Source organism: the organism of the source record quoted next, unplaced genomic scaffold (genome assembly GCF_019419815.1).
Source record: "Pyrus x bretschneideri cultivar Hongxiangsu unplaced genomic scaffold, Pyrus_bretschneideri_v1 Contig34, whole genome shotgun sequence".
NCBI lineage: Eukaryota > Viridiplantae > Streptophyta > Magnoliopsida > Rosales > Rosaceae > Pyrus > Pyrus x bretschneideri.
Window position 1 is genome coordinate 2,555,767 of NW_025999657.1, and position 26,281 is coordinate 2,582,047.

The window sequence follows — 26,281 nt, forward strand, 5'->3', positions numbered from 1 at the left end:
AGAGAGAAAGATAGCTACTTAGGCAAGAAAGGGAACAGGTTAGAGAAGAAAGAATGGCTCAACGAGATCGTGACATTATGAACACACATTTAGAAGGGAAGTCACCAAATTCTAAATATTTTTGGAAGTCGGAGAAAGCGGATGTGGTGCGAATGAGGCGTGCAAGAGAAGCGAGAGCAAGAGGAGATGGTCCTAACATGACAAGAGAAGATCATCCTAGCATCACAAATTGGTTAAGTGATGATGAATACAGTACTTTTTGTAATCGGAGCCCATAATTTTCCAATCACTTTGGGTTGTAATTTCTTATGTATTGAATAAAGTACTTTATGTTGTTTCCAATTTATTGATTTTAGTACTTTATTTAATTTGGTAATTTATTTATACTAAGAGAATCTTTATTCAAAAGACATTTAAACACACCAAATAAAATTACAAAAACATACCAAATAACAGAACACTCACTAAATGAACTAAAAGAAACTCACTGAAATTAAATAAACATACCAAATGAACTAAAAGAGACACACTAAATGAACTTAAGTATCTTGAGCTTGTTTCAATTCCCACTGGTGCTTTATCAAATCAATTTGTCGGGCATTATGCATATATGGCCTTTGAAGTGTAATATATCATTGAATTATCAATTCATTGTAACGTTCATCCCTTTCTAATGGCTCATGTTGCACAAGTTCTTCGGTGGCGTCATGAGCACAATATATACATGTTCTTGAATTGTTCATTGTGTCTGGCTTATATTCATCAACAGCATCATAATCGTACTCATCTTCCATAATCATGTTGTGAAGAATGATGCACATCATCATGATGGATTGAAATGACTCTACATCAAACAATCTAGCAACACCATTGACGATCGCACAACGAGCTTGGAGGATACCAAAACAACACTCCACATCCTTCATGCACCCCTCTTGACAGCTTACAAAGTGTTTTTCCTTTGCAGTTCGCGGACGTGACACTGTTTTGACAAATGTTGACCACCTTGGGTAAATACTGTCTGCTAGGTAGTATGGCCCGTCGTACATACGTCCGTTGATGTAGTACGTGACTTTTGGTGCCTTTCCTTGCAGGACATCGTTGAACATTGGGGATTGGGCAAAGACATTGAGGTCATTTTAAGCTTTCGGAACCCTGAAAAAGGCGTGCCAAATCCATGTATCAAAAGATGCCACCGCCTCCAAAATGATACTTTTTGCTCATTTTCTATCCCATAAGCGCCTTGCCATGCACTTGGACAGCTTTTCCATATCCAGTGCATACAATCAATGCTCCCAATCATCCCAGGAAAACCTCACATCTCGCATTTCTTCAGAAGCCTTTGCAAGTCCATGTCAGTAGGTTTCTGGAAGTACTCTGCGGTGTAGATAAATTCGATTGCTCCGCAAAACCTCATCAGGGACTGAAGAATGGTTGATTTCCCCATCCTCATTATCTCATCCACTTGATCTGCAGATGCTCCATATGCAAGCATCCGCAAGGCACCTGTAATTTTTTGCTGGGGAAGGAGACCCATAGCACCAAAAGCATCATTATTTTGCACAAAGTAAGAATCATGGTTGCAAACAGCAATCATGATTTTTTTGAATAAATGTCGTTCCATTCTAAATTGACGTCTAAAGTGTGTATCAAGGAATGCACTATTACGGACAAAATAATCGTCCAAGAGTTCCGCACCTTGTCGTTGCCTGCTTCTATCAAGGTTTCAGGAATGGCTGGGCCTACATATCTGACCCACAGCTTGGATGACTCGACGAGAATGTGAGGCCCTTGCCATTTTTGCTTCGTCATCTCTCTTTATACGCTCCTCATCCTCTTCCCTCTCATTTTGGGTCACCTGGAGATTGAACATTCCTTTTGATTAGTTAAACAATTCTTCCTCATGCTGATCGATTTCCCACATCATCCTTGAAGAAGAAGAAGACATTGTAAAAAAGAAGCAGAAACTATGAATAATGATAGAGATTTTGGTGAAAAAGGAAGTAGAAACTATGAATAATGATAGAGAACTTGAGAAAATTGGTGTGAGATTTGTGAGGATGGATGGTGGATTATATGGAGGATTCAGAAAGGATTAGGTTGTAGATAATGTCACGTGGCATGCCGTCATTCGTTAAAAATCTGATAGAAATCTATCCTCAAAGATTGTAAACAGATTAAGACACATGGCGCGACGTGATTGGTTAATAATCTTATCCGAAATCCATCACCAATAATGTATTTTCGGATAATGACACGTGGCACAACGAGTACGATTAAAAATTTTATCGGAAATCCATCACCAATAATTATCTTTTCGGATTTTATGACATTTGGCGCAATGAGAGCGATTAAAAATCTTATCCGAAATTACAAATAAAATTATTTTGTATTATTTTATAACTTTTCGGATAATGACACGTGATGCAACGAGAACGATTAAAAAATCTTATTCAAAATTACAAATAAAATTATTTTGTATTATTTTATAAATAAATAAAATGCTAATATTTTATTACCTATTGCCAGGACTATTGAAGTGCAACAGTGGAGATGCAAAAGGCGATCACTGTTCATTAAGGGCAGTTACTATTCACTGGGTGGATAGCATAGTGTATTGCCTAGGGGAAGGGTTCCCACGCTGTAACTGCTCTTAAGGGAAGAGGTTCTCATTTTTTTTTTATAAACATGGAGATTAATTGTGGAGTCCACACCACAGCGAACTTTAACAATCAGAACCATCTTAAAGTTGTACCTCATAAATCATCCTTGCAAAATATTAGCCAAATCAGAAATATTTAAGACATCTAATTGGGTTCAAAGAAATGAACGAATACCTAGTTATGCAAGAAACAATGAAATTTGATATTGATAATTAAATAGGCAAATGGTTTCGGATTGAATTGAATTTTTGCAAGAATGATCTATGAATCAAGACTTACAAAATAGACAGTTTGGATCGTTAAAATTCAATGTAGAGTGAACCCCACACCTAATCTCCATTTAAAAAAAAAAAAAAAGTAGAGATCATTTGCATAAAGGGCCTGTATACCATGAAGCACAAACCTTGCTTACTCATCTTTATCAATTTTTAATAACATATATTATTAATATATTAAGTCGAGTTGTATTTTGTGGTGTTGGAAGGAAAAGATGATATATGAATTCTTACTCTTAAACTCAATGTCATAGATTAATTGTTTATTTTGTTTTCTTACAATATTATTTGGTTCCTTGCTATATTTCTTTATTTATTTTTTACAAACCTCTTTCAATTTATCACGAATTTTACACTCAACTTAATTATGTTTTATTTCTTTCATCACTTGAAAACGTCTTGCGTTAGTTGTTTTAATTTCATTTTAATTGTCCAATTACCTCACTAAACAAATTAAAAATAGCTAATGTAAGACATCTTTAGGGGCGCTACGTGTTAGGGTTTCAATATTAGCCAATGACATTTCGTCTACCTTTTCTCTAATTTACATCTACATGCGATTGTTCATCAACTTCAATTATAAACTTGCACCCAAAATCTCATATTGTTTGACAATTGCATGAATAACAATCTCATATTGTTTGACGATTGCGTCAATAAAAGTATGTAGATATTATTGTTATGATGTGCGCACACGCATAATTTATGAAATAATTACTTTAAAAAAAATGTTTCTAACGCGTGTGCAGAGAGGCTAGTTATTATTGAGGCCGCCGCCACCACCAACTGCATCAAGTTTTATTCTAAGAATCATCCTCAGCTTATGAAGAAGATGTGAAACTTTTTACAACCGCAAAAAGATCCTTGTCAACAAACCCATGATAACCTCCTTCAACAAAATGCTCCACCACTTCGACCCCATTTTCTTTCAACATCTTCGCCACTTCCATCTGACGATCAATCAGTAAATCTCCATCGGATCCAGCCACCAAAACCCTGAATCCAGCCGCCTTCAATTGATCCAACCTCTCACTCAAACCATCCCCCACCATTGGATTGCTATACTCATGGTCACGGTCAACGCCCACGGGCAACGACAGTTCCCACATCAGATCGCTGCTACTCAGCGGCAACGTGGGGTTGTTCTCCAACCTTGACTCAGATCTGCTTCTCTGGGCCCCATTGAAGAACGGTTGATGCAATATCAACCCTCGGATCTTCAACCGGTGAAAATCGTCAGCTTCCGCAGCCGCACGAAGTCCCGCATGGTAGGCTATGTTGCCACCGGCGCTGCTGCCCATGAGGTAACAATTCCACAAGTCAGCATAGTCCCTTAGCCAGTGGTCTGGGGCTGTTTCGATAAAGTGCAGCGCTTCCACCGCATCCTCGTACGCAGCGGGCAGCCGGTGCTCCGGAGCCAGCCTGTACTCCACCGATGCGATGATCACGGGGACTTGGGTAGCCAAGTTTACGTAGAAGTTGTCCATTATGGTTGAGGCTGCGCTGAGCTGTATGAACCCGCCGCCGTGGAAGTACACCACGAGCGGTAGCTTGGCGGGCGGGGTTGCAGAGGAGTGGTCGAGCAGGTGGCGGGGCAGGAATATTCGGACCCAGGTGTTGTTTGATTGGTTGATGGGGACGTCTTTGGTGAAAATTGGGGTGGGAAGATTGGGATCGCAAGTGGCTGGGCTGCTGGGAAATTTGGTCAAGCGTGTGATTGTGCCGTCCGGATTGGATGCAAGTTTAAGGAACTTGTAGGGATCGGAATTATCGACGGTGGGATTGGACATAGTGGAAGCTGCCGTTTGTTCTGGCATTTCCTAACTTTGGGAAAATATTGGAGATGTGTGAGTGAGTGTATGTGTGAATGATTGAAGCCAAATCCTCAAGATGGAGCCTATTAAAAGAAAGTTGGTGGTCGAATTAAATATCATTCAGCTTCGCTTTCAAGCCTAGATTCCAACGTTGTTGAGACAAGGGCATTACGTGTGCGTTAATTTCACAACATTTAATAGTTAATACGAACAAAAATTAGGTAAGGTAGAGCCATTCTTTTACCCGCGTTTCTTTGAATTTTTTTACTGAAATTTTGACATTACCCATTGAAACTATATTTTCCTTAACTAAAATCCATCTCCTTTTCATTTTCATGACTAAAGTCCAATGATTGGGCTCCAACTAAGCAAATTTCTTAATTAAGTTTGACTTTTCAAATTGTGTACTTTCTAGATGCCTAAACTACCCCTAATAATACTTAGATGGAGGTTTTGGATTTGTCACTTGTTATATCCATTTAATTAATTAAATATATTTTACAAAATATTTCATGCAATTCATTGTATTCAATGTATTAACTTTCAAATTGTTGTAGGGTGCTGATTGAAAAATAATAATAATAGCAATTTCATGATTTGGTGCATTAAATATACAAGTTAATTTACCTACCATCATAGCAATAAACCTAAAACAGCTTCAGCTATTGCATACTAGTATTTGCCTACACACTTTGTGTGTATGAACATATTTTTTTAGAAAATGAAAAGGAGAGAAAGAGAGGGAGGGAGGGAGAACGTGGGGGGAGTGGGGGGGTTTTTTGTGGTTTTTTTTTTAATTTTAATTTTAAATATTAGAGATATTTTAACATCACCTATAGGTGAGGTTTAAATAAAAAAGCAGTAAAATTTGAATATGTGAAATTACATTATTGCACATCATTTTTTTTTGTGTGATAGAAGATTAAGTTGTTTTTTCACCCTCTTTTAGTTGACAAAAAGAGTTTTATTAATTAATAGAGATATATACTCCAATCCTAATGCACAAAACAAAGCTAACTATATGTTCTGCACAATTTTTACCTACAAAATAATCTAATTCACCTACATGATTTATGTGCATTAGATTACAAGTTTATTTAATTACCTACAAGCACAAACCCACAACATTCAATAATTATTTAATATCACTATTTTTTTTATTTGGAATACGTAAATTAATTTATATGTATGTATTTACATGATTCAAAAAAAAAAAAAAAAAACTTTTTTGATTAAAAAATAATTGACTGCATAAAGGAATTTTTTTTTTTTCATACGAAATATGCCTATTATTTTTTTGGATATGGGTAAATTAATTTATATATGTGACTAATATTTATGATACACGAAAGGGTAAAGTTTCATATGGGTTTAATTAGGGCGAGTAATAATATTTACTGACATACTTAGGATTTTGTGGCAAAATTGTAAATATGTTATAATAGTTGGTTATATATATTTGTCTACATGACAGTCTATTTTAAATTTGGATTTTATTTGTATGTTTAATATTAGGTGAGTTTTTGTTTAGATAATACAAATTTCAAGGGCCTTTTCCTTAAAAAACCCCTTTTTTTTATTATAAAAAATTATTAAAAGCTGAACAAGGCAGCCCCGAATACAACAATCTAAATACAAAAGCCAAAAGATAATTAAAAACAGAAAACCCAAAGCACATGCCCAACACACAACACCACAGAATGGAAAACCTTAAATATGGCGAGGAAGCTGATTTAGAACAATTTTGGGATGAATTTTATGAAGTACAGAAAATTAAAGCTTTTACTTTACAATTGACAAAATTGGGATTAATTATAGGAAGAAGAATTTTGTTGAAATTTTTGGGTTGCTTGAGAAGATTTCAAGAAAATATTATATTTGCCAAGTTTGTATTCAATTTCACATTTTATTTTAATTTTTGAATAAATAATCTTGGGATCTTATTTTCCTTATATGATTATTCAATTTAGTTTCTCTAAGACCGCTGAACTTCCCTACAACTGAGTTTAGGCTTATTTAAGCTTATTTTCTCTCTAAATTTGTGGATTTTAGCTTTTCGATCCTTGGGTTTACGTTTGTATTCCATTTATTACGCTCGTGCTGCATAAGGAACACAACAGCCATATCACCATTGTGGTAGCAAATTTCCGCCGCCCTTAGTGTTGACAAAAATGTACCTACAAAACAATTAACATCTTTGATCAAAGGCCAAAACCTCACGCACCCACGAGGAGTTGGGAGGGGAGTTGGGCAATGGATCTCCGATGCCTAAGTTACTTTTCCATGGCACAAGAAGGAGAGGTATGAACAATCATAGTCAGCTGCTTGGACATTTAGGGATGCTAAGCTACACATGAGATTATTTAGGAGCTCTGCCCATTTAATGAGGGCAATGTTATATTTCTTGAGTAAAAGTCTACGTGTCGCCTCCAGGATTTTTTGGATTATTTTTTGCTCTACAAATGCCCCCACACTTGCTGGGCTGCTCATAGGAAATGGTAGTAGATGTAGAAATTCCAAGATGCTTAGGCAGGCAGAGAGTTGTTTTCCAATTTGATGTACATCTTCTAATTTGACTTCGATATAAAGTTTTATAGGAAAGGGAAACCAATTGCCACCAAAACCTATTTAAGTCTGCCTTAAGCAGGGAGTTAAAAAAATTTGGAGATCAATTTTTATCCTTACAAGAAAGAGAGAAAGTCATAGGAAATTTATTCTCCCTTAGCCTTCTTTTTTGCTTGCCTTTGCAAAGAGTTGCTCATCATCTTCTTTCTTCTTCTCCGCGATAGGTTTGAAAATTCTCTTTGCGGGGGCCAAGGTAGTGGATTGGCATGGCTGGGAAGTCACGATGCTACAAAGAGAAGCTCAGGGTTGCTACAAGTGCAACGACAAGCTTGGGCACGGCTTGTCTCCCTCAAGCCTCAAAGGTGATAAGTATCATCTACCATTGTATCACCAGAGATGATCTTTCATTAAGGTGGGTTACTTCAAGGCTTCTCACGGCAAGATCAATTCCGACGAGCTGTTCAAGGACTTCCTTAAGGTGTACAAGTACGCAATTCCATCTAGAGTCCACTTGAGACAAGCAAAGCAAGGAGTAGCCATAAACCATGCAGTGGGACTACTAAGAGAGTCATCAGGTTCCATCCTTAGTACTTCGTGTTGCGGTTCAGTTTTCCCATCCCGCGCTTCTTCCAAAAGGTAATATTCTCCATAAAGTGCGCTCATTCCCATTATTTTCCAAATGCGGTAGGCATGATGATGGGTTCTTCAAGTTGAGTAGGTTTTTTAACTTAGACCTGATTATCGATGACACCTTGGGGATCACCAGAGAGTGGGAATCCGACTCCTTGCCTAAGCTACATATTTCGACTACTTTCATTTATGGTAAGTGAACTGTTTCGTCTTTGGGCTGTTTTATGCTTTTCTTGAGTTGCTGATGACTTTGATTTATTGAATGTCATCCCCTTCTTGTGTAGATTCAGAGTTTGGCTAAGACTTCGTCGGATTGAAGAAGGTGCATATTGCCCTGGGTCAGCCTGCTGAATATTGTGAATAACGCTAGTTGCTTAGTCCTCTTCATCGGGAGAAAAGTGGGATGCCTCTGAGAAAATAGATTAAGTGAATCAAGAAAGAGGCACTTGCTCGTTCGATCGTCGTTGTGGAGCCTGCTGCCAGTGGAGCTGCAAAGAAGAGATCTTCATCACCTACACGAGAGTCGTTTGTTGAGAAGAAGCAGAAAACTTCCTTTGCTGCCCATGAAAGCTCGCCTACTACGAAGAGGCTTGTCATTAGCTTGACTTCCCCCAAGGAGAATAATGAAACTTCTAAGTCTAAGCTGTGAAGCTTGCTGCTTTGAAGGTGGCTAGAACCATTACTGATAGAATTGTGCAGCGTGAGGGTTTTGTTGTGCCCCAATATCTGGGTCTGCTTCGAGACTTCCGTCTGGAGCTAAGTCTGGTTCGACTTTCAAAAGGCTTTCTGCGACGAAGAGCAGAAATATGCATTATGCTGCTAAAGTGGTGCCATGGCCTATTTTTTTCTACTACTATAACTATTTTGCCTGTTGAGAAGAAGAAGACTGCTCTCGTTGGCAGTTATGAGAAATTCCCCGAGTTTACTTCTGGAGAATTTTTCGAGATTTGTGTGCTACTAAAAGTTGACCTGCTTAAAGACCTTGATGCTTGAGCTAAGTTTGTTGATAACATCAGGAAAAGTGGTTTGCTCGAGTTTCTTTGCAAAACATCATGCCAACTTTAGAAGGAATTCTCTGCTTGCTACATTGCAGAAGACTTTAATCTTGGATGCCGAATCTATGCATGTCAACCAAGATGCTATTGAGGTTGCTAAGGAGGTTGAGGTGGTAATGACACCTCAAGCTTATTTGGCTGCTAAAAAAATGGAAAAGTTAGAATTTGAACTTATCATTTTGAAAGGGTCCGATGTCTTAGCCCCAAATTTTGTGCAATTGGAAGTCGTTTGCTAGGAAGTTGATAGCTTAAAGGCTAAAGAAGTTAGATTCATGAGACTATTCTATTTGGTATACATATCCTAAACGTTCTTAATTATAGGATTGCCAATTAGGCATTGACAGTCCGTTAAGATCAGTACGTGTTATGTCTTCTCCTAAGGAGATTGACTGGTCTTGAGTCATTGGTGTGACTGACATCAAGACAAGCATGTCGGTGCTCAATAGAGAATGAGTCAACTGGACACGATCAACAAGGAGTTCTCATACTCATGCCATATAAGAACTCATGGTTGGGATAATGCAAAGTAGTCATTTGACCTGAAGCATCATAGTTGTCTTTTGTTTAGGTCCTTGATCTTTGACTATATCAAAGTCATTCCGTCAGAGGGTGTCCACGGCATAGTTAGGGTTAAGCCATTTAACCATGGAGGCAAGTGAATGCACAACAAAGGAACTCTAACCCTCAAACTGTTTGAGGGAGAATGCTCTGGCCAGAGTACGAATGAGATTTAGGAAGTCGTTCCAAATCACATTCAAGGTAATCATATAAGTAAGAGAATCACATTGGATAGTAGACATGAATAAACTATCAAACCAAACAATGTGGTCAAGAGTATTGTATTAGAGAAAGATCATATTGCATTGTAATCCTAAACTGAATAGGTTCTCCAACTTTTCTGATTAGCTTGGGTAGCCATGACATATTGCTAGGTGTCACTCATGGTTTGTGGAAGCCCTAAAGGTGTAAGGGGGAATTGAAAGTAAGTTTCAATTCACAATCAATTTGAAGAGTTCTAATCGCCCACTGCCTCGCTAAAAGGAACCTAATAGATCATACACCATGTATGGTAGAGATTGAAGAAATAATGGAGATGAGTAAGGATAATTAAATGGTTTAATTACTTATGGTAAGGATTAATTAATATGATGATTAATCAAATGAATAAATTCGTTTTAGACCTCGGGTTAGTTTTGGGCCGCAAGGCCCAATGGGACTTGAATGTCAAGACCAATAACTCAAGTTGTATGACAACTTGAAAACACAAAGGGCTTGAAAACCCAGTAAACCCTTAAGGCCAGCCATATAGAGAAGGGTACTGAACTTGCCATAATTGCAAGTTTGCCACTCCATTGTGAGGTGATATAAAGGCAACTTTGTAGCCATTTCATCCTTAGGGTTTCTTTTAGAGAAAAGATGAGAACAAAAGCTCTCTTGACTCTCTAAGAAGCCGGCCACCGTAAAGGAACTTAGCTAGCAATCTTCCTTCCTCTAGGCCACTCATCTTCATCAATGCTCTCCTTGGTGTGGAAACTTAGAGATTCTCTATTTTGGGAACTTGGAGAATCCATTCATCCATCCTCCTCTAAGAAATCCATGGAGCTAAGAAGTAAGGAATGAAGGTCCTCTCTCTTGGGTGATTAGCCTTTGCTTATGCAAAGAGGAATTAACAAAGGTATAAGATTTCTCAACTCACTTTGTTTTGAGTTGAGTCTTGGTTCACCATAACTACTAGGCTTTGAATTTCATAGGTAAAGTTTTTTTTTTGAGTGCATACAAGCATGATTCCACCTTTTAATTGTTAATAGCATGCATAGATGTTGCTCATATGTACTAGTTTTCACAAATATTTCCTTCAAGTGGTATCAGAGCCTAGGTCTAGTAGTTGCTAAATCCTTTTGGGTTTTGTAGTTCATAGTCTTTGATTTGAATGTTGTAATGGTTACAAGCTTTATTCTGGCTTCTTTGAATCTAAATTTTTTTAGAAAATTTGCCATCTCAAATGTTGTAGATGTAGTTCATATGAGCATGAATTTTGGAGCTAAAATTTGGTGCCATGTTTATGGGGAAATTTGGCCAAATCAAATGGGTGGATTTTTGGGTTCAAGTTTGTGTTGTTAAAAGTGTTTTAAAGTGACTTTTTGAACCCCCTAAGTACCCTAGGATGTTAACCCCCTTTTGAGTAGTGAAAATTTGAGTTTTATTGAGTGAAAACATTCATGGAGCTCTTATGGGTTTTCGTGGATGTTCTTCAATGTTCTTGCGTTGTTCATAACCAAGAACATAAAGTTTTAGGTGTTTTGATTCAAAGTTTTTGGTTGTTTACATAAAGTCTTGTTTTTGTAATGGTTGGTGTGACTTGTCTATCAACAAGACATTTTTTTTGAAAAGGTGATCGAAAAGTTGAAAGTGTATTTGAAATTTTGTACATGATTGATACTTTTCTTACACACCTATACCTATATTTTAAAACATAATTGACTTTGTATTTTCATCAAAAACCAACCTATCACTCTTTACTACTCTCACCAAAACCGGCCACCCTACAAACAGGGTACTATTGGTCAAATGTTGTAAAAGAGCATAAGCTCTTCTTTACCTTGATGTACTCCTTTTCTTGTTTTATTTGATATGCATGAAATTGAAATAGTAGGGTCCAATGCCCAATAAGAAAACACGCCTTAAATGATTAAATGCGTAACTAAAATCAATCACCATCCCTAGACCGAGATCCAACACTAGGCTCGTGTTGGATCGAATCAAAGGTTCATAGTCATCCTAAGGCCCTAAGGCAACTATATAGTCCATCAATGAATGCAAAGCTTATGTTAGTAGTACCATATACTCTTGCTTTAAAAATCATTTTACAAGCATAGTGGGAATATCATATACTACTAAATCAATCATAAGGACCAATAGTTGTAATAGGACCAAATTGTTTTAATAAGATTAAAATGCATGCTGATATGTGATAAGACCTAAAACCCTCAACCAAACCATTATTAAGTTGACAAGCGTGAGAGTGCTTTGAACACTCTTTTGTGGCCTTCCGCCGTGGTAGACTCCAATTGTTTGTGACTCATACACCGACTCCACCCTATAATAGGGGAGTACAAAGTATATGTTTACACTCAGGAGGAATTCTATATACATACATGATGAAGTGAGGTTGGCAACGAGTTAAGTCAACATGACATAATTCTAAGGTTATGCTTGAACCCCTACACAAACTGGCACGGTGGGAATGACTTCACTAAGTGCAATGACACCAACATGATATAATTCTAAGGCATCATTCTCTAGAGGCCAAACTAGATGGGTACTTACATGAGATGTAAATGAGTAAGCGTACTCTCTCATTATTATTAATGTTAGCCAACATCATATAATTGTGAGGTGGGCTTGGTAATAGTGAGCCTCTCCTACCCTAATAAGAGTTTCCTCCAAAACTCTCGAATTCCGATGAGGGATATTAAATTTGCCAAAAATAGTGAGTGGTGCTATTTGATTTAAAAACTCAGATCAAATGGCTTAAAATCAATCAATTTATATTCGTTATATATTTGTTTACCGATATATTTGCAAACGCTATCCAAAACTTGACAAAGAAAAGCCGAAGGCTTTAGTTTCCGGACTTGGTACCATAATCCCATAGATTGTATTGATTTGATTGTAATGTACCTAAGTAGTCTCTTCCTCACAATCTTCTTATTGAAAATGTATCATTGGAAGAACATGTTAATGATCGTTACTCATTCTGAAGTGGAATGTTGTCTTTTCTGGATCATCGGTTTAATAGCGGGGTCAACGTGTAACTTGTGGCAGGCTATCTCGGGGTTGATTTCAAGCATGTTAAAAGGTGACTGTGTGAAAATCTACTTGGTATGACTTCCTCTTTTTTCCTTTTAGCTCAGACGTGAGCTTATTCTAGTTATCTTTTTCGTGAGTTTTTTTTCCTTCAAGGCCCAAACGTGAGCTGATTCTAGCTATCTTTTCCGTGAGTTCCACTTTTTCCTTCGGGGCTCAAACGTGAGCTGATTCTAGCTATCCTTATTTACTTCGGTTACTTCGACTAGGGTAAATGAACATTTTTTATAAAAACGATTTCAATCATTTAAAATAACTTTTCAAACGATTGTAACCCCCAATACATACACATACAAACAACGGGACTTAACTGAAACAAACAGAAAACCACGAGGACTTAATGGTAACAATGAAAAGCCCCAAATCCTAATTTCTCTCTATATTACAATGGGGGTTTGAGTCTTCACTAAAACCCTCCCTGCGCGTATCCTCTAGCTCCAGCTCTCATGGCGTTTGGCAATCTGCCTGCTATGAAATGAGCTTCTGGATTCGGCTTTTAGCTTCCCACTTGATTTACAGTTATCTCTTTAAATTACTTTTACCGTAGACCAATATTTTTACCAAACTGAAGAGAGAAGAAAAGCAAACCTAAATTTTCACCGGCGAACCAGTTAAAGGTAAATTCCATTTTTCTTTGCTGCTTGTTCGTAATTTCTGTTCATTTAATTTTTTTAATTTTTCGTTATTTTGCTTTATTAATTTTTTAGGAATTACTGTCGTGGATAAAATTGAGTGAACATAAATCAATTGGATTTTGGAACATCTATTTGTAAAAGTAGAAAGTTAGAGAGAAGAGGATTGTTTGCTCAATTTCTGAAAGTATGGAATTATCTAATTTCAAGATAAACACTTTTTCATAGAAGGATCAATACATAATACAAAGAAAGAAAAACGCAAAAATGTCGTGGTTAAGGTGTAATGAGGAGAATGGTAGGAAACTAGAGGGGTACAGATGCCGATTTCTGTATCGTAAAAATCTTTCCAAGTGTGCATCTTGTATTGCTACTGAGTTTAGTCCAACACCCTTTTGAGTCTTAAAGTCAGCATCATCATCCGTTACATTCTGTATATGTCGAAAATCGAAATGGAGGGGAGCTTTCAGTTGGGTTCTGTTGTATGTATGCTGTTTATATTTCATGTTCATTAAGTTTCCCCCGGCTAGGTGTTCTTGCTTTATTTTAATAAGCCTCCCTCGTATCATTGAGGTTACAGGAAAAAGGAATGTTATTGGATTCAGAATTAACTTGTTAGCTTGTGGTTGTTATGAATTTGATGTGCCTTATATAAACTTAACAGTGTAGGACATATGCATGAGTTTGGGCTCAGGTCAGTTATTGTTCTTAGTGCCTATTTGACGGCCATAAAATCTCATACTAGTTATTTACCATTAAACTTGTTTTCTCGCTAGTTTATTTTCTTTTATTGAAGAGTCTGATGGAAATTCCAAATTGTAAATTTTAGTCACTCAAGTTATCTAGCTTCATACAAAATCTCTATGTTTATGTCTTTTTTTTTTCTTTTTTTTTCTTTTTTTTTTTTAAATAGTTGGAGGATATTAATTTTTTCAGGGACAACAATGGGTTACCAATTAATCGAGTGGGAGCAAGGCTGGGACTATATACAGCAGGGGATCGCAAAGATGAACAGGATTGTACAAGGATCATCAGAACCTCAGTTCACCTCAGAAGAATATATGAAGCTTTACACAACTATCTATAACATGTCTATTCAACAACCTCCTCATAATTATTCTCGGCAGCTTTATGAAAAGTATCGGGAGACAATTGAGGAATACATTTCTTCAACAGTGCTTCCCTCTTTACAGGAGAAGCATCATGAGTTTATGTTGCAGGAGTTTGTCAGAAGTTGGGGAAATTATAAAGTTATGTTTAGGTGGCTGTCACACTTCTTTCGTTTTTCTGATGACCACTGCATCACTCGGAATCAGACATCACTTCCTGGGCCGAATGAAGTTGCACTTAATTGCTTCCGTAATTTGGTTTATCAGAAGGTAAATGCTGATGTGAGATATTATGTACTTGGCCTTATTGATAAAGAACGCGAAGGAGAGAAAATTGACAGAGCACTACTGAAGAATGTGATAAATATATATGTTGAAATTGGAATGGGAGAATTGGATGTGTATGAAAAGGACTTCGAAGAATACATGCTCATTCAGACTCGCGAGTACTATTGCCACAAAACATCAAGTTGGATTTTGGAGTACTCTTATACGGATTACATGTTGAAGGCAGAAGAATGCTTGAGAAGGGAGAGGGATAGAGTTTCTTATTACCTGCTTCCAAGCAGTGAGAAGAAGCTAATGGAGACAGTGAAACATTGGTTGGTAGTGATTCATGCAAATCAATTGATTGAGAAGAAACATTCTGAATCTGGATGTGCTTTGCTTACAATTGAAAATTTGGAGGAGCTTTCTGGGAGATTTATTGCTAGTGTGGCACTGGAACAGCAAGTTCCTGCTGAAGGTTCGACTATTGTTCAACAGGCTGAAGATGCTGCAATGATTGAGGAGTGAGATGAGTCGCACTACAACAATTGAACGATAAAAAATGGTAACAATGTGTAGTAATCATGAGTTTTACTTTTGGATATGCTGCGAATTATGTGCAGCTATTTTGAAATCCTTGAGATCGTTTGACCCACATTCTGATATGTCATATAATTAACTACCTTGGTGCCAATTGTGTCTTAGAACTGTTGCCCTTGTGGCATTAAAATGGATATATTTCTAACAATAGAACACATAGCTGATAAATTCGATGCCGTTAACTTATGTCTTAGCTTTGCAAACCTGTATTCAAGCATCAAGTTGTAGTTAAAACTAATTAAATTTCATCCAAGCGTCAACGTTTAGGTTAAACTTATGCTTAGTTTGTGTACTTGTTCAAGGATTTTGTATTTTACAGAGAACTGATTTATAATTAACTGGTTTGATGTGTACAATACAGGTCTCCTGCTGAATCTGCAGGGTTCTTTTTAAGCATCATCTGGCTATCAGAATTTATGTTACTGAGGCCTCGTTTGGTCTCTAGGATTGGGTTGAAATGTATAACCGCACTGGACTGAAGGTATGTTGAAGGACGAAATGAAAAAATTGTATTCAACTTGGAGGCAGAAGGTGGATTACTCATTGCCTCTACCTTTGTTGTATCTTGAATTTTATGAGTTATTCAATCCATTCCATTTCTAGGCACCAAACGAGCCCTAACTTTCTCACTGACCACTACTTCGACAACTACAAACCCTAATTTGTGAAATATTACAAATTCTGCAACAATATCTAGGGTATGCTTCCACAAGTCACAATCATTCTTCCCATAAAATTAATTTATTGACTACAAATTATACTCGATAATTATAACTTCGAAGGATGAAAGTCAACATGGTTTACAAGAGGAAGATAATGACTTGTGAGAATGATAATCAAGCGGTATTTTAAACTAATTTAATTAACGTGAAGGTAGCTTCAAATTTGCGTGCAAAATGAACCCTAAACCCTAAACCCGATTGCTCAAACTTACAAGACATCCAATTCTTTATATCCAATTCACATATGTTTCAAAGAATTCCCCAGATTAAGTGGATTTAGCTTCCTCTGCGTCCGAGTTCTATCGCGACTTCTTTGATGGTATAGTTAAAGGTAAAGTTCCATGTTGATCATTTACGTTGCGTTCGTTGCCTAACAATGTTTCCGTTACAGTTGGATGTAATATATTGAATATTTCCATTCACAACAATGGCAACCAAAATAATGGAGTGGGCTGAAGGATGGATCTATATGCAGCAGGGAGTTACAAAGCTAAAGAGGATTTTGGAAGGATTACCGGAGACTCAGTTCACACCTGAAGAGTATATGATGCTTTACACAACTCTCCATACATTGTGCATTCAAAAACCTCCTTACGATTATTCGCAGCAGCTTTATGAAGAGTATCGGGAGACATTTGATGAATACATTACTTCAACTGTTTTGCCCTCTCGAAGAGAGAAGCAGGATGACATTTTATTGCAGGAATGTGTCAAACGTTGGGAAAACAATAAAATTATGGTTAGGTGGCTTGCGCGCTTCTTTCATTATCTTGATTGCTACTTCATCGCTCGGAAGTCACTTCCTCCGCTACATCAAGTTGGGGTGAACTACTTACGTGATTTGCTTTACCAGGAGGTAAATGCGGATGTGAGAGTTGCTGTAATTGGTCTTGTTGGAAAAGAACGCGAGGCGGAGGAAATCAACAGAGAACTATTGAAGAATGTGATATATGTGTGTGTAGAAATTGGAATGGGAAAAATGGATCCTTATAGAGAGGACTTTGAAGAACACATGCTACGAGAAACTGGTGAATACTATTCTCGTAAAGCATCAAGTTGGATCACGGAGGACAGTTACCCGGATTACATGTCGAAAGTAGAGGAAAGCGTGAAAAGGGAGAAGTATCGAGTTTCTGATTACCTGCAATCGAGCAGTGAGAAGAAGCTGGTGGAAAAAGTGCAACATGAGTTGGTGGTGGTTTATGCAACTCTACTGTTCGAAAAGGAGCATTCTGCAGGTTCTTGATCTACTTCTTCGCCTCGAGATGATGATGTGGATGATTTAGACCTGGTTTGGTACTGAGGTGATTCTGAAAAAACCTTGTATAAAAAAAAGCTAGGAGCTGTTTTTTTTGTTTGGTAAACATTCAGCTTCAGCTTTTTTTCACAGTTTTGGATGAAAAAAAGCCAAAAACAAGAAGCTGCAAAACCCAACTTTGAAAAATTGGCTTTTTTTCACATCTGTTTTATTCTTGTGCTTTTTTGTGGCTTACTATGTGCAGTATTATGTATTGTCATTTTACTTGTTTGATCATGGTAAAGATTTGTGCTTATAACCAGTTTAACTCTTGGATTGCTGTAAATTATGTGGAACTCTTTCAATCAAAGGCATGAAAGTGAATAAAAGGGAAGATATTATGAAATTACACTTTGCACCCATCTTTCATCCGTTAACATCAAGTCAATGCTATTTCTTACACGGCACTTGATGAGTCTACGTTTTGCTTACTTGAACGTTAGAATGATACCGCATCAGTCATTATTTATTTTTATCTCTATCTCCAAGCTTGCGGTTTTCATCTAGCAAAAAAAAGAAAGTTCTTATTTGTTTTCCATGTGGCATTTGTTAATCAATTTGTCATCCACGTGACTCCATACAAGCAAAATATTGGCCAACTGGATGTCACATCTGAATACAATGTTAACTTGATGGTTACTAAGGTCATCTTCAACTCAAAGAACTAAATATAGTCATGTCTAGCATTGTAGCCCTACAAAAAATTATTTTTAAATAAACAGTGTTAAGCCATATTCATATATCGTGTCCAACCGAAGGGGCTAAACATAGCCTCCTCGATAATTTATTAGTTTTAACTTTATATTTTAAATTTATTGGTTAATTTAATTAAACTACCGTTGGATGCTTTCAAATCTAGCCGTTAAGTTTGAATCAATTATTGCAACTGAAGAGTTGAGTCACAGAAAAGTTGCGAAGAGGAGGGCTACATTTGGTTAGCTTAATGCTCATTTGGCCAAATAATAGTCTGGTGGGCTTCATAGAATTATAGCCCAGTCATCGATTGAAGATGAGTTTTTTGACAAATCAGACTACTTTTTTTGCTTTAGACCTTTAGTCCTCTTCATTGAAGATGACCTAAACTAATAGGTGACAATCTATCATAAATGAGAAGGAAAGTGGTAGGAAAACTGAAAAATCAACCCCAACAAACACTCATTGACCTAAAGTTTGTTTAAACTTACAAGTCACCCAATAATGCAATTAATCTGAGTTCTATAAGAAGCCTCATTGTCTGTGGGTGTTTCCAACTTGACCTAGTCTCCACGGTATCTTTTTATTTATTTATAATTATTATTTGGGTCAAGGTCTTCCACGGCGTCCACCTTAGCAGCTTGACTTTTTCATAGGCTTGGTCTTCCCAGTTTTTATGTTACCCTTGTTTCTATATATACATAATGCTCTGAGTGCAGAATTTCTCATTGCTAAGCTATGCATGCCTTCATCTTCTTCATCCTTTTCTCCACTGCCATCTTAATTGAAACACAAGCATCCACTGAAAACTGCACAACTACTAAGTGCTCTCATGGCGAACCCGATATTCGGTTTCCTTTCCAAGTAAGAGGCCGGCGTCCCCATCACTGTGGTCTACCCGGTTTTGACATCGACTGCAGCAACAACGCTTCCAAAATTCACTTCCCATCTTATGGTGAACTGGGCATCAAATCCATCTCGTACGATGCCAGAAGACTCGATCTTCTCGATCCCAAGGGTTGCGTCCATGAAGTCTTTCTTAATCTCAATCTTTCCCTTACCCCGTTTCGATATTACTATGTTCTGAAAGAGTACTCGTATCTCAATTGTTCGGTTACGCTTTCACCTTCTTTCTCTCAAGTTCCCTGCCTAAGTGGCTCCGGCTTTCATGTTTACACTGTGGAGCCTTCCATGGCTGTGCCAAACTTTTGCAGGGTTGTGAAAACTGTTCCCATTCCTTTCGAGTACAGTCCTTATCTTTCTGACAGTAGCTTCGGTCTTGGGTTAACTTGGGGCTCAGTTGGGAATCAAGAAACAGGATGTTTCACCATGGCACATGTTAAAGGTAAATTCCATTTTCCTTTAATTTCTTCTCCTTTCTTTTCTTTTTCTTCTACTTTTTTTCAGTCAATTTCTCTTCCTTTAAAATGCTTTATTTATATTATGGACGAAATTTAAAGTGCAAATAAGAAGAATATTGTTTTAACTTGTAAAACCAGATATACCAACCATAAGGTACTTTTCTCATAGGGAATATGTAACTATTTGTAGAGAAAAAAGTTATTAAATCTAACCAGGTTGATGCTATATAATATTACGGTCTAGTAATATTCCTCTTGACAATAAATAAGAGGTCTTAAGTTTGAATTTTGAGAATGATAAGTTCGCAACCAATTTATAGTGAATCAACTAAGATGACCCGTAATAGGTAAAGTAGCTTATAACTTGTGTGGATTATGTGTATACAAACTCTACGGTGAATAATAATAGGGGTGTACTATTTACACACCCTTATTTACTTCTCACACACCCTTTAGTAATTTATATCTTTTGATCGTCATCAATTGATTCGATCCGACAGTCAAAAATTAAGAGTGTGTGAAAAAGTAAAAAGCTGTGTGTGTATCACACCCCTAAATAGTAAATGGAATTATCTGAACAATAGATGACTTAAGACTTAAGTTTTAGGAAAACAAAACTCGAATTGAGATGTTTAAAGGGCAAAACAAAGAAAGCAAAGTGTGGGGCGGTAGGGACTCTGGGGAATAATCTAATAGAAGATTCCAAACTGTGGAGCTTTGTCCCTCACTTGGAAAGTTATTTCATATATTGTCAAGAAAATACTCCATCTCCAGCTTGTTACGTATTCCTTGGCTTTATGTGTTCAAATATAATTATCTTAAAGTGATTAGTCAATAAGTTAATTTTAATTTAATAAATAAACTAAGACTTAGAGCCGGCTAGTCAAACCAAAAAATTTTTCCATCCAATTGTTTAGCCCCCTCCAACTACCTTATCACGATATGTGTCATGTATTTAAAGAAATTGAGTTTCTTCTATAAAATCAATTGACAATATAAAAACTAACTTAATTACTCATAAACACATACGAGATCTCTCTTTTTTCCGATGTAAGATTAATACTGTCAACAATATTACTCTTTATTCCAATCTAAATTGCATGTGTAGGCGTGACTTCTACTTAGCCCTGAAGCTTAGGACTTCCAAGTACTTTAGACAATCAAAAGCGATGATTAAATAAACTTTTTAATACACTATATTGCATTTTTTTGGGTCATAAAAGCACTCCTTAGTGCTTTTTGGAGAAGCACTTAACATGTCCAGTATTTTTAGGAAAGGCACCAAACATATGTGTTTTTTCATGAAGCATTTGGATTCTTAGTAAAGATTTCAAAATGTATATAATAAAAGCGTACATAAGTAGAAGTGCCTCCTATAAAAGTTATTCTAGTGGGAGATATAGCCTCTCACACTTGTGGTTTTTTATGCGTGCAGTGGCGTGTATTGCCATTTTAATTTTGGTGCTGGCAGTGCTGGCAAGAATAAGCATGCATCGGTCCAACAAAACACAACGTCGGAGAGAAGGGGACGATCGAATTCAGGTTGAGAAACTACTCGGAGATTACAAAAGCCTTAAGCTTGAAAGGTGTGAAATAAGGCAACTCTACTCAGTCTGAAACAGTTTTGGTCGACATTAGAATCATGATGAAGCACCATAAAATGCAACTTATGAATGAAAAACTGTAACTTTTCAGATTTTTGATGCATCTTTTTTCACCTGTTTTAGTAGCAGTTTTTAATAATAATCCATGTTTGAAGCAGCGACCACATATTTGTACAGTTTGGGTAGTGGAATTATTTTTTTTTGGATGAAAATGATGATTTATATTTAATAAAATAAAGGATTACAACCGAGACAGAGAAAACTTAGCTCTTGAAAATTGGTCGAGCTAGACTACACACCATGACTTAGAGCAAATGGAAGGAGCCAAGCCCCCGATAGAACGGCCCCTATCCCCTTAAAAACGCGAACCAAAAAAAACACAATTTTTTCTTCAACCAACAAGAAAAAGAAAACCCAATTTGTAGTGTATAAATACGATTCATCTGACAATTACTTAGCGACCAATACAAGAAAAACAGGCTGTACATTTTCTATTAATGAACTTTTCCTTCATCGATTCAAAGCCAAACACAAAAGGTTTGACCCTCCTTAAGTCGACCAGTTTCTCTATATACTATGATGGAATTTAGAACGGCAGGAAATTGTCTTTTTATGTCAAGATCAACACTTTAATAATAATTTAATTATCAATATCCATATCATTTGGTTAATAAAATTTGGTTTTGAAATTTAGTTTCCCGAGCATTACCCATATTGAAAACATAAGCATTTAATCGCTATTCCGTTAATACTTAGGCACCTAATTAACCACTAATTTGAGTACTCAAGGTTCCAATGTTTTAAGCAAGAAACCAAGGACAATCATGATTCTACCTTAAAAATAAAAAACACTAGTGAAATTCCTAAATATGATATCAAGAAAGAATTATCCAGATTGGTTAACTTTTTTGCTCTTTCTTTCTGCATATAGCGCTCTAACTAAAGGAGAAGAAAATAGTGCCACATAATGGTTGTAAAACCACACTAATTAATTACTTAGCATTCCAATATTCCATATTCGAGCAGGGAAGAAATAAACGCGCGGAGTATGTAACAGTACTGACAGACACTACATCTGGTAGAGATTAAAAAGGTCAAGGTTGCTTTTCTGTCTTGTTTTGTGATGTCACCAAAGTAAAGTTAAACTCTGCCGGCCGGCTACTCATATCTCAACACGTCGACACAACCTTATCGGTGAGTAAATTACTACATGCACAATCAATCAGATGTGGAGTTTTATCATAAAAGACATCGGTGTTAGTTAAAGTGAAATGAAGATATTTACTTAGCTACTCAAAGATGAGTAGGAACTCCTACTCAAAATTTCTCAAAATTGTTCATTGTCAATTTATAAAACTTTATGTTTATAATTAAAACCGTTCATATTATAAATCACCATATAAAAATGGTCACTATAAAAAATTAATTAAAACTAAGGCCGTTTAGTCATCAAACTATTTAAAAATAAATGAGCGTTATTGGTAAAAGCATTATGAATCGTTTATATATTTGCTATAATAGATTGACTAAACGATTTTAGTTTTAATTTATTTTTTGCAGATATAATCTTTATAAAGTGATTCATAGTATGAACAGTTTTGATCATAAGCACAAAACTCCGCGATTAAAACACTAAGAATTTTGAGTATGGGTTCTTACTCATCTTTGAGTAGCCAAATTTTTTTTTTTTTTTTTTTTTTTTTGGCCTTTTTACTTTTTCCTTTTAACTTTCTTTTGGGGTTTTGAAAATAAAATTTACGTTTATGATGCAAAGATTAGTTTGCCACTTTTCCCTTCGATTTAAAAGAAAAAATAAATGGAATCTAACAGCAGGGTGTCAATTGATTGTTTTTAAAAAGTTTACGTAGTTAATTAAATTTATTAGTTTAGGGGTCAATCTCCAATTAGCTAATCCTTCCGGGGTCAAATGGCATTTTACCCTAATATGTTAATTCCGCAAAGGAGACACGGAAGACTTTCCCATTACTTCATTTCTCCTCCTCCGATTTTATGCTTCTTCTTCTTCGAGAGTACGGCGGATGGGCAGTGGATGAGCTAGCTCAGCTGTTGACTAAACTGAAGAGGATCGGCGGAGCTGCTCGGCCTATCTCCGATCATCTATTCGATTTTCCATTTCTTGGGTTTTCTTCTCCGCCGTCGTCAGCTCCTCCCTCACAATTCTCCGGCAGCTATGAGTGTGGTCTCAGGTACGCTTCCTTCCATGATTTCCATGAAGTTAACTATTTACCACACAATTATTTTACTGGTATTGTTCTCTTATCAAATTTATCCACTCCATAAAAGATGAATTGTTGTACTAGCAAGCAAATCTGATATTATATTTCTGGTTCCACAAATAGTTCTGTCAATAATTCTGTTTCGCGTGTCGTTTGATTATATAGGTAGTCAATTTCGGCCACTTATCGAGTTGGATCAAGGATGGGAATATATATCGAGTATGTTTGCAAAATTAAAGAGGATTTTAGAAGGATTACCGGAGCCTCCGTTCAATCCCGTTGAATATATGACCCTTTACACAACTGTGTACAATATGTGTACCCAAAAGCCGCCTCACAATTACTCTCAACAGCTTTACGATAGGTATAGGGCGGCGTTGGAGGACTACGTAACCACGACTGTGCTGCCATCTGTAAATGAGAAACACGGCGAGCTTATGCTGCAAGAGCTTGTGAAAAGATGGACGAACTATAAAATTATGATTCGGTGGCTATCAAACTGTTTTAATTTTCTTGATCGGTTTTTCATCCCTAGGAGATCCCTTCCTAGCCTGAATGATGTTGGAATTACCTGCTTCCGCGATTCGGTTTATCGAAAAGTACAAGTCAATGCTAGAGTTACTGTAATTGGTCTTATTGATAGTGAACGTGTGGGAGAGCAGATTGACAGAGCACTAGTGAAGAATGTGATAGATTTATTTGTTGGAATTGGAATGGGACGAATGGATGCATATGAAGAGGACTTTGAGGCGCACATGCTAAGACATGCTGGCGAATACTATTCTCGTAAAGCAGCAAGTTGGCTTTTGGAGGATTTCTGTCCTGATTTCTTAGTGAAGGCCGAAGAGTGCTTGAGAAGGGAGAGGGATAGAGTTTCTCATTATTTGCATTCAAGCAGTGAATCGAAGTTGGTGGAGAAAGTGCAACATGAGTTGTTTGAACCGCTTGCTGAAATATTAAAACAGAAAGTTAGTGTTGAAGTAAAATCGTTGGTCCAACAGGCTGAATATACTGCAAGTAACGAGGCTTCAGATAGATCTTCTGCCATGCTGGAACAGGTCCTTGTCACAAACATAATCGAGCTTCATGATAAGCATATGGCGTACTTTAATGATGGCTCAATCAAAAACCATGTCTTCCACAAAGCTCTGAGAGAGGCCTTTGATGTATTTTGCAATAAAGCTGTTTCCGGGTATTCAAGTGCTCAATTACTCGCATCATTCTGTGAAAATATCCTCAAAAAGGGTGGGAGCCAGAAGTTGAGTGATGAGGCCATTGAAGTTATGCTTGACAAGGTTGTTAAGTTTCTTACTTATATCAGTGACAAAGACCTTTTTGCAGAATTCTACAGGAAAAAGCTTGCCCGTCGGCTACTTTTTGATCCGAGTGCCGACAAGGAACATGAAAAAAGTGTTCTTACAAAGATGAAACAACAATGTGGTGGCCAGTTCACCTCAAAAATGGAGGGAATGGTCACAGATCTGACATTGGCTCGGGAAAATCAGACTAGCTTTGAGGAGTACCTTTGCAATAGCCCAAATGTAGATCCTGGTATTGATTTTACAGTCGTCGTTCTTACAACTGGTTTCTGGCCCAGTTATAAAACATGTGATCTTAGCCTTCCTGCAGAGATGGTGAAATGTGTTGAAGTTTTCAAGGGATTCTATGAAAGAAAGACGAAATGCAGAAAAATTACATGGATTTACTCTTTGGGAACTTGCCACATTATTGGAAAGTTTGAGCTAAAAGAAATCGAATTGGTTGTGTCGACTTATCAGGGTGCTCTCCTACTGCTTTTCAATAGCATGTATAGGTTGAGCTATTCAGAAATTCTAAGTAAGTTAAACCTTACCCATGAGGCGGCTGTCAGGGTTCTTCATTCGCTTTCCTGTGCCAAGTACAAGATCCTTATTAAGGAGCCTGATACAAAAACTATATCACCAAATGACAGCTTTGAGTTCAACTCTAAGTTCACCGACAGAATGAGAAGAATTAAGATTCCTCTCCCACAAGTGGAGGAAAGGAAGGAGGTGATCCAAGATGTAGAGAAAGAAAGACGATATGCTATTGATGCAGCAATTGTGCGGATTATGAAGAGCCGGAAAGTTTTGGAACATCGACAATTAGTTACGGAGTGTGTTGAGCAGTTGAGACATAAGTTCAAGCCTGACATCAGAGCGATTAAGAAGCAGATTGAAGGTCTCATCATCCGTGACTACCTGGAGAGGGACAAGGAAGATCGTAACTTGTTTAAGTATCTTGCGTGATTTGAGTCTTTGACTCTTGATATAACTTGTTGGGGTATGCTGGAAGCACAGGAAGATGAAGTGTGTAATGTGTGTGGAGAATTATGTTAATATTGTCATCTAGGCCTAAAGCTGTAGGCTGAGCCTCAGCTTGGTTTTCTATACTAATAACAATGAATATGTATTTTACAGAGAGATTGTCTCTAATAATCGTCGAAGAGTAGGGATTTTCAACTCATCAGACATTTTGCAGACAACATATATAGCATTGTAGCTCACTCTTTTGTTCTTTGGGTTTCTTGGATGTCACTTTTCGTTCTTAGCTCTTTTACAGTCTGCATATCCAACTTGATGCATATTTCTGTCACATCTCAAGTAGAACCTGTTGTGTTTTTGTTCATGTATTTTTCCGATAGACTCTTGCACAATCCTGTAGAGCTTAAATCTGATAATTTCGTGATATAAACAGTCCAACTTATGCCTAAGGAATAAGCTTGTGCACAAAATAGTGTAGTTTGCAATGTAATATTAGCCCTTACGTTTTTAAATCAAATAGAATGTGGGGTGGCCTACCAGCATGTCATGTTTTAATGTGTTCGTATAAATTGAGAGTATCGTCAACCCAAATATATAAACTCAACCTC

General features: G+C 37.0%; 4 protein-coding genes across 5 annotated transcripts; 3 read left to right on the top strand and 1 right to left on the bottom strand.

Moving 5' to 3' along the window:
- Positions 1–3,433: 3,433 nt before the first annotated feature.
- Positions 3,434–4,836, bottom strand: LOC103958517 (carboxylesterase 1-like). The gene is made up of 2 exons (XM_009370786.2): positions 3,706–4,836; positions 3,434–3,589 (listed from the first exon to the last, which is right to left on the bottom strand). Exon 1 carries the CDS (start codon positions 4,753–4,755, stop codon positions 3,760–3,762), a length of 996 nt encoding a protein of 331 aa, XP_009369061.2. The 5' UTR covers positions 4,756–4,836; the 3' UTR covers positions 3,434–3,589; positions 3,706–3,759.
- Positions 4,837–13,190: 8,354 nt separating this feature from the next.
- On the top strand, positions 13,191–16,083 carry LOC103959352 (cullin-1). 2 transcript variants are annotated; one of them, XM_048591461.1, is made up of 3 exons: positions 13,191–13,486; positions 14,415–15,442; positions 15,839–16,083. In XM_048591461.1, the coding sequence occupies exon 2, from the start codon at positions 14,446–14,448 to the stop codon at positions 15,403–15,405; it is 960 nt and encodes a 319-aa protein (XP_048447418.1). In that variant the 5' UTR covers positions 13,191–13,486; positions 14,415–14,445; the 3' UTR covers positions 15,406–15,442; positions 15,839–16,083. The 2 variants fall into 2 exon arrangements, with proteins under 2 accessions (XP_048447418.1, XP_048447417.1); XM_048591460.1 differs by having other exon boundaries at positions 13,192–13,486; positions 14,438–15,442.
- A 2,819-nt stretch (positions 16,084–18,902) lies between these two features.
- On the top strand, positions 18,903–21,311 carry LOC103958499 (putative RING-H2 finger protein ATL21A). Its single transcript, XM_009370769.3, has 2 exons — positions 18,903–19,534; positions 20,986–21,311. The coding sequence occupies exons 1-2, from the start codon at positions 18,928–18,930 to the stop codon at positions 21,165–21,167; spliced, it is 789 nt and encodes a 262-aa protein (XP_009369044.2). The 5' UTR covers positions 18,903–18,927; the 3' UTR covers positions 21,168–21,311.
- A 1,794-nt stretch (positions 21,312–23,105) lies between these two features.
- Positions 23,106–25,926, top strand: LOC103958491 (cullin-1). The gene is made up of 2 exons (XM_009370757.3): positions 23,106–23,361; positions 23,557–25,926. Exons 1-2 carry the CDS (start codon positions 23,346–23,348, stop codon positions 25,656–25,658), a joined length of 2,118 nt encoding a protein of 705 aa, XP_009369032.2. The 5' UTR covers positions 23,106–23,345; the 3' UTR covers positions 25,659–25,926.
- The last annotated feature ends 355 nt before the right edge of the window (positions 25,927–26,281 follow it).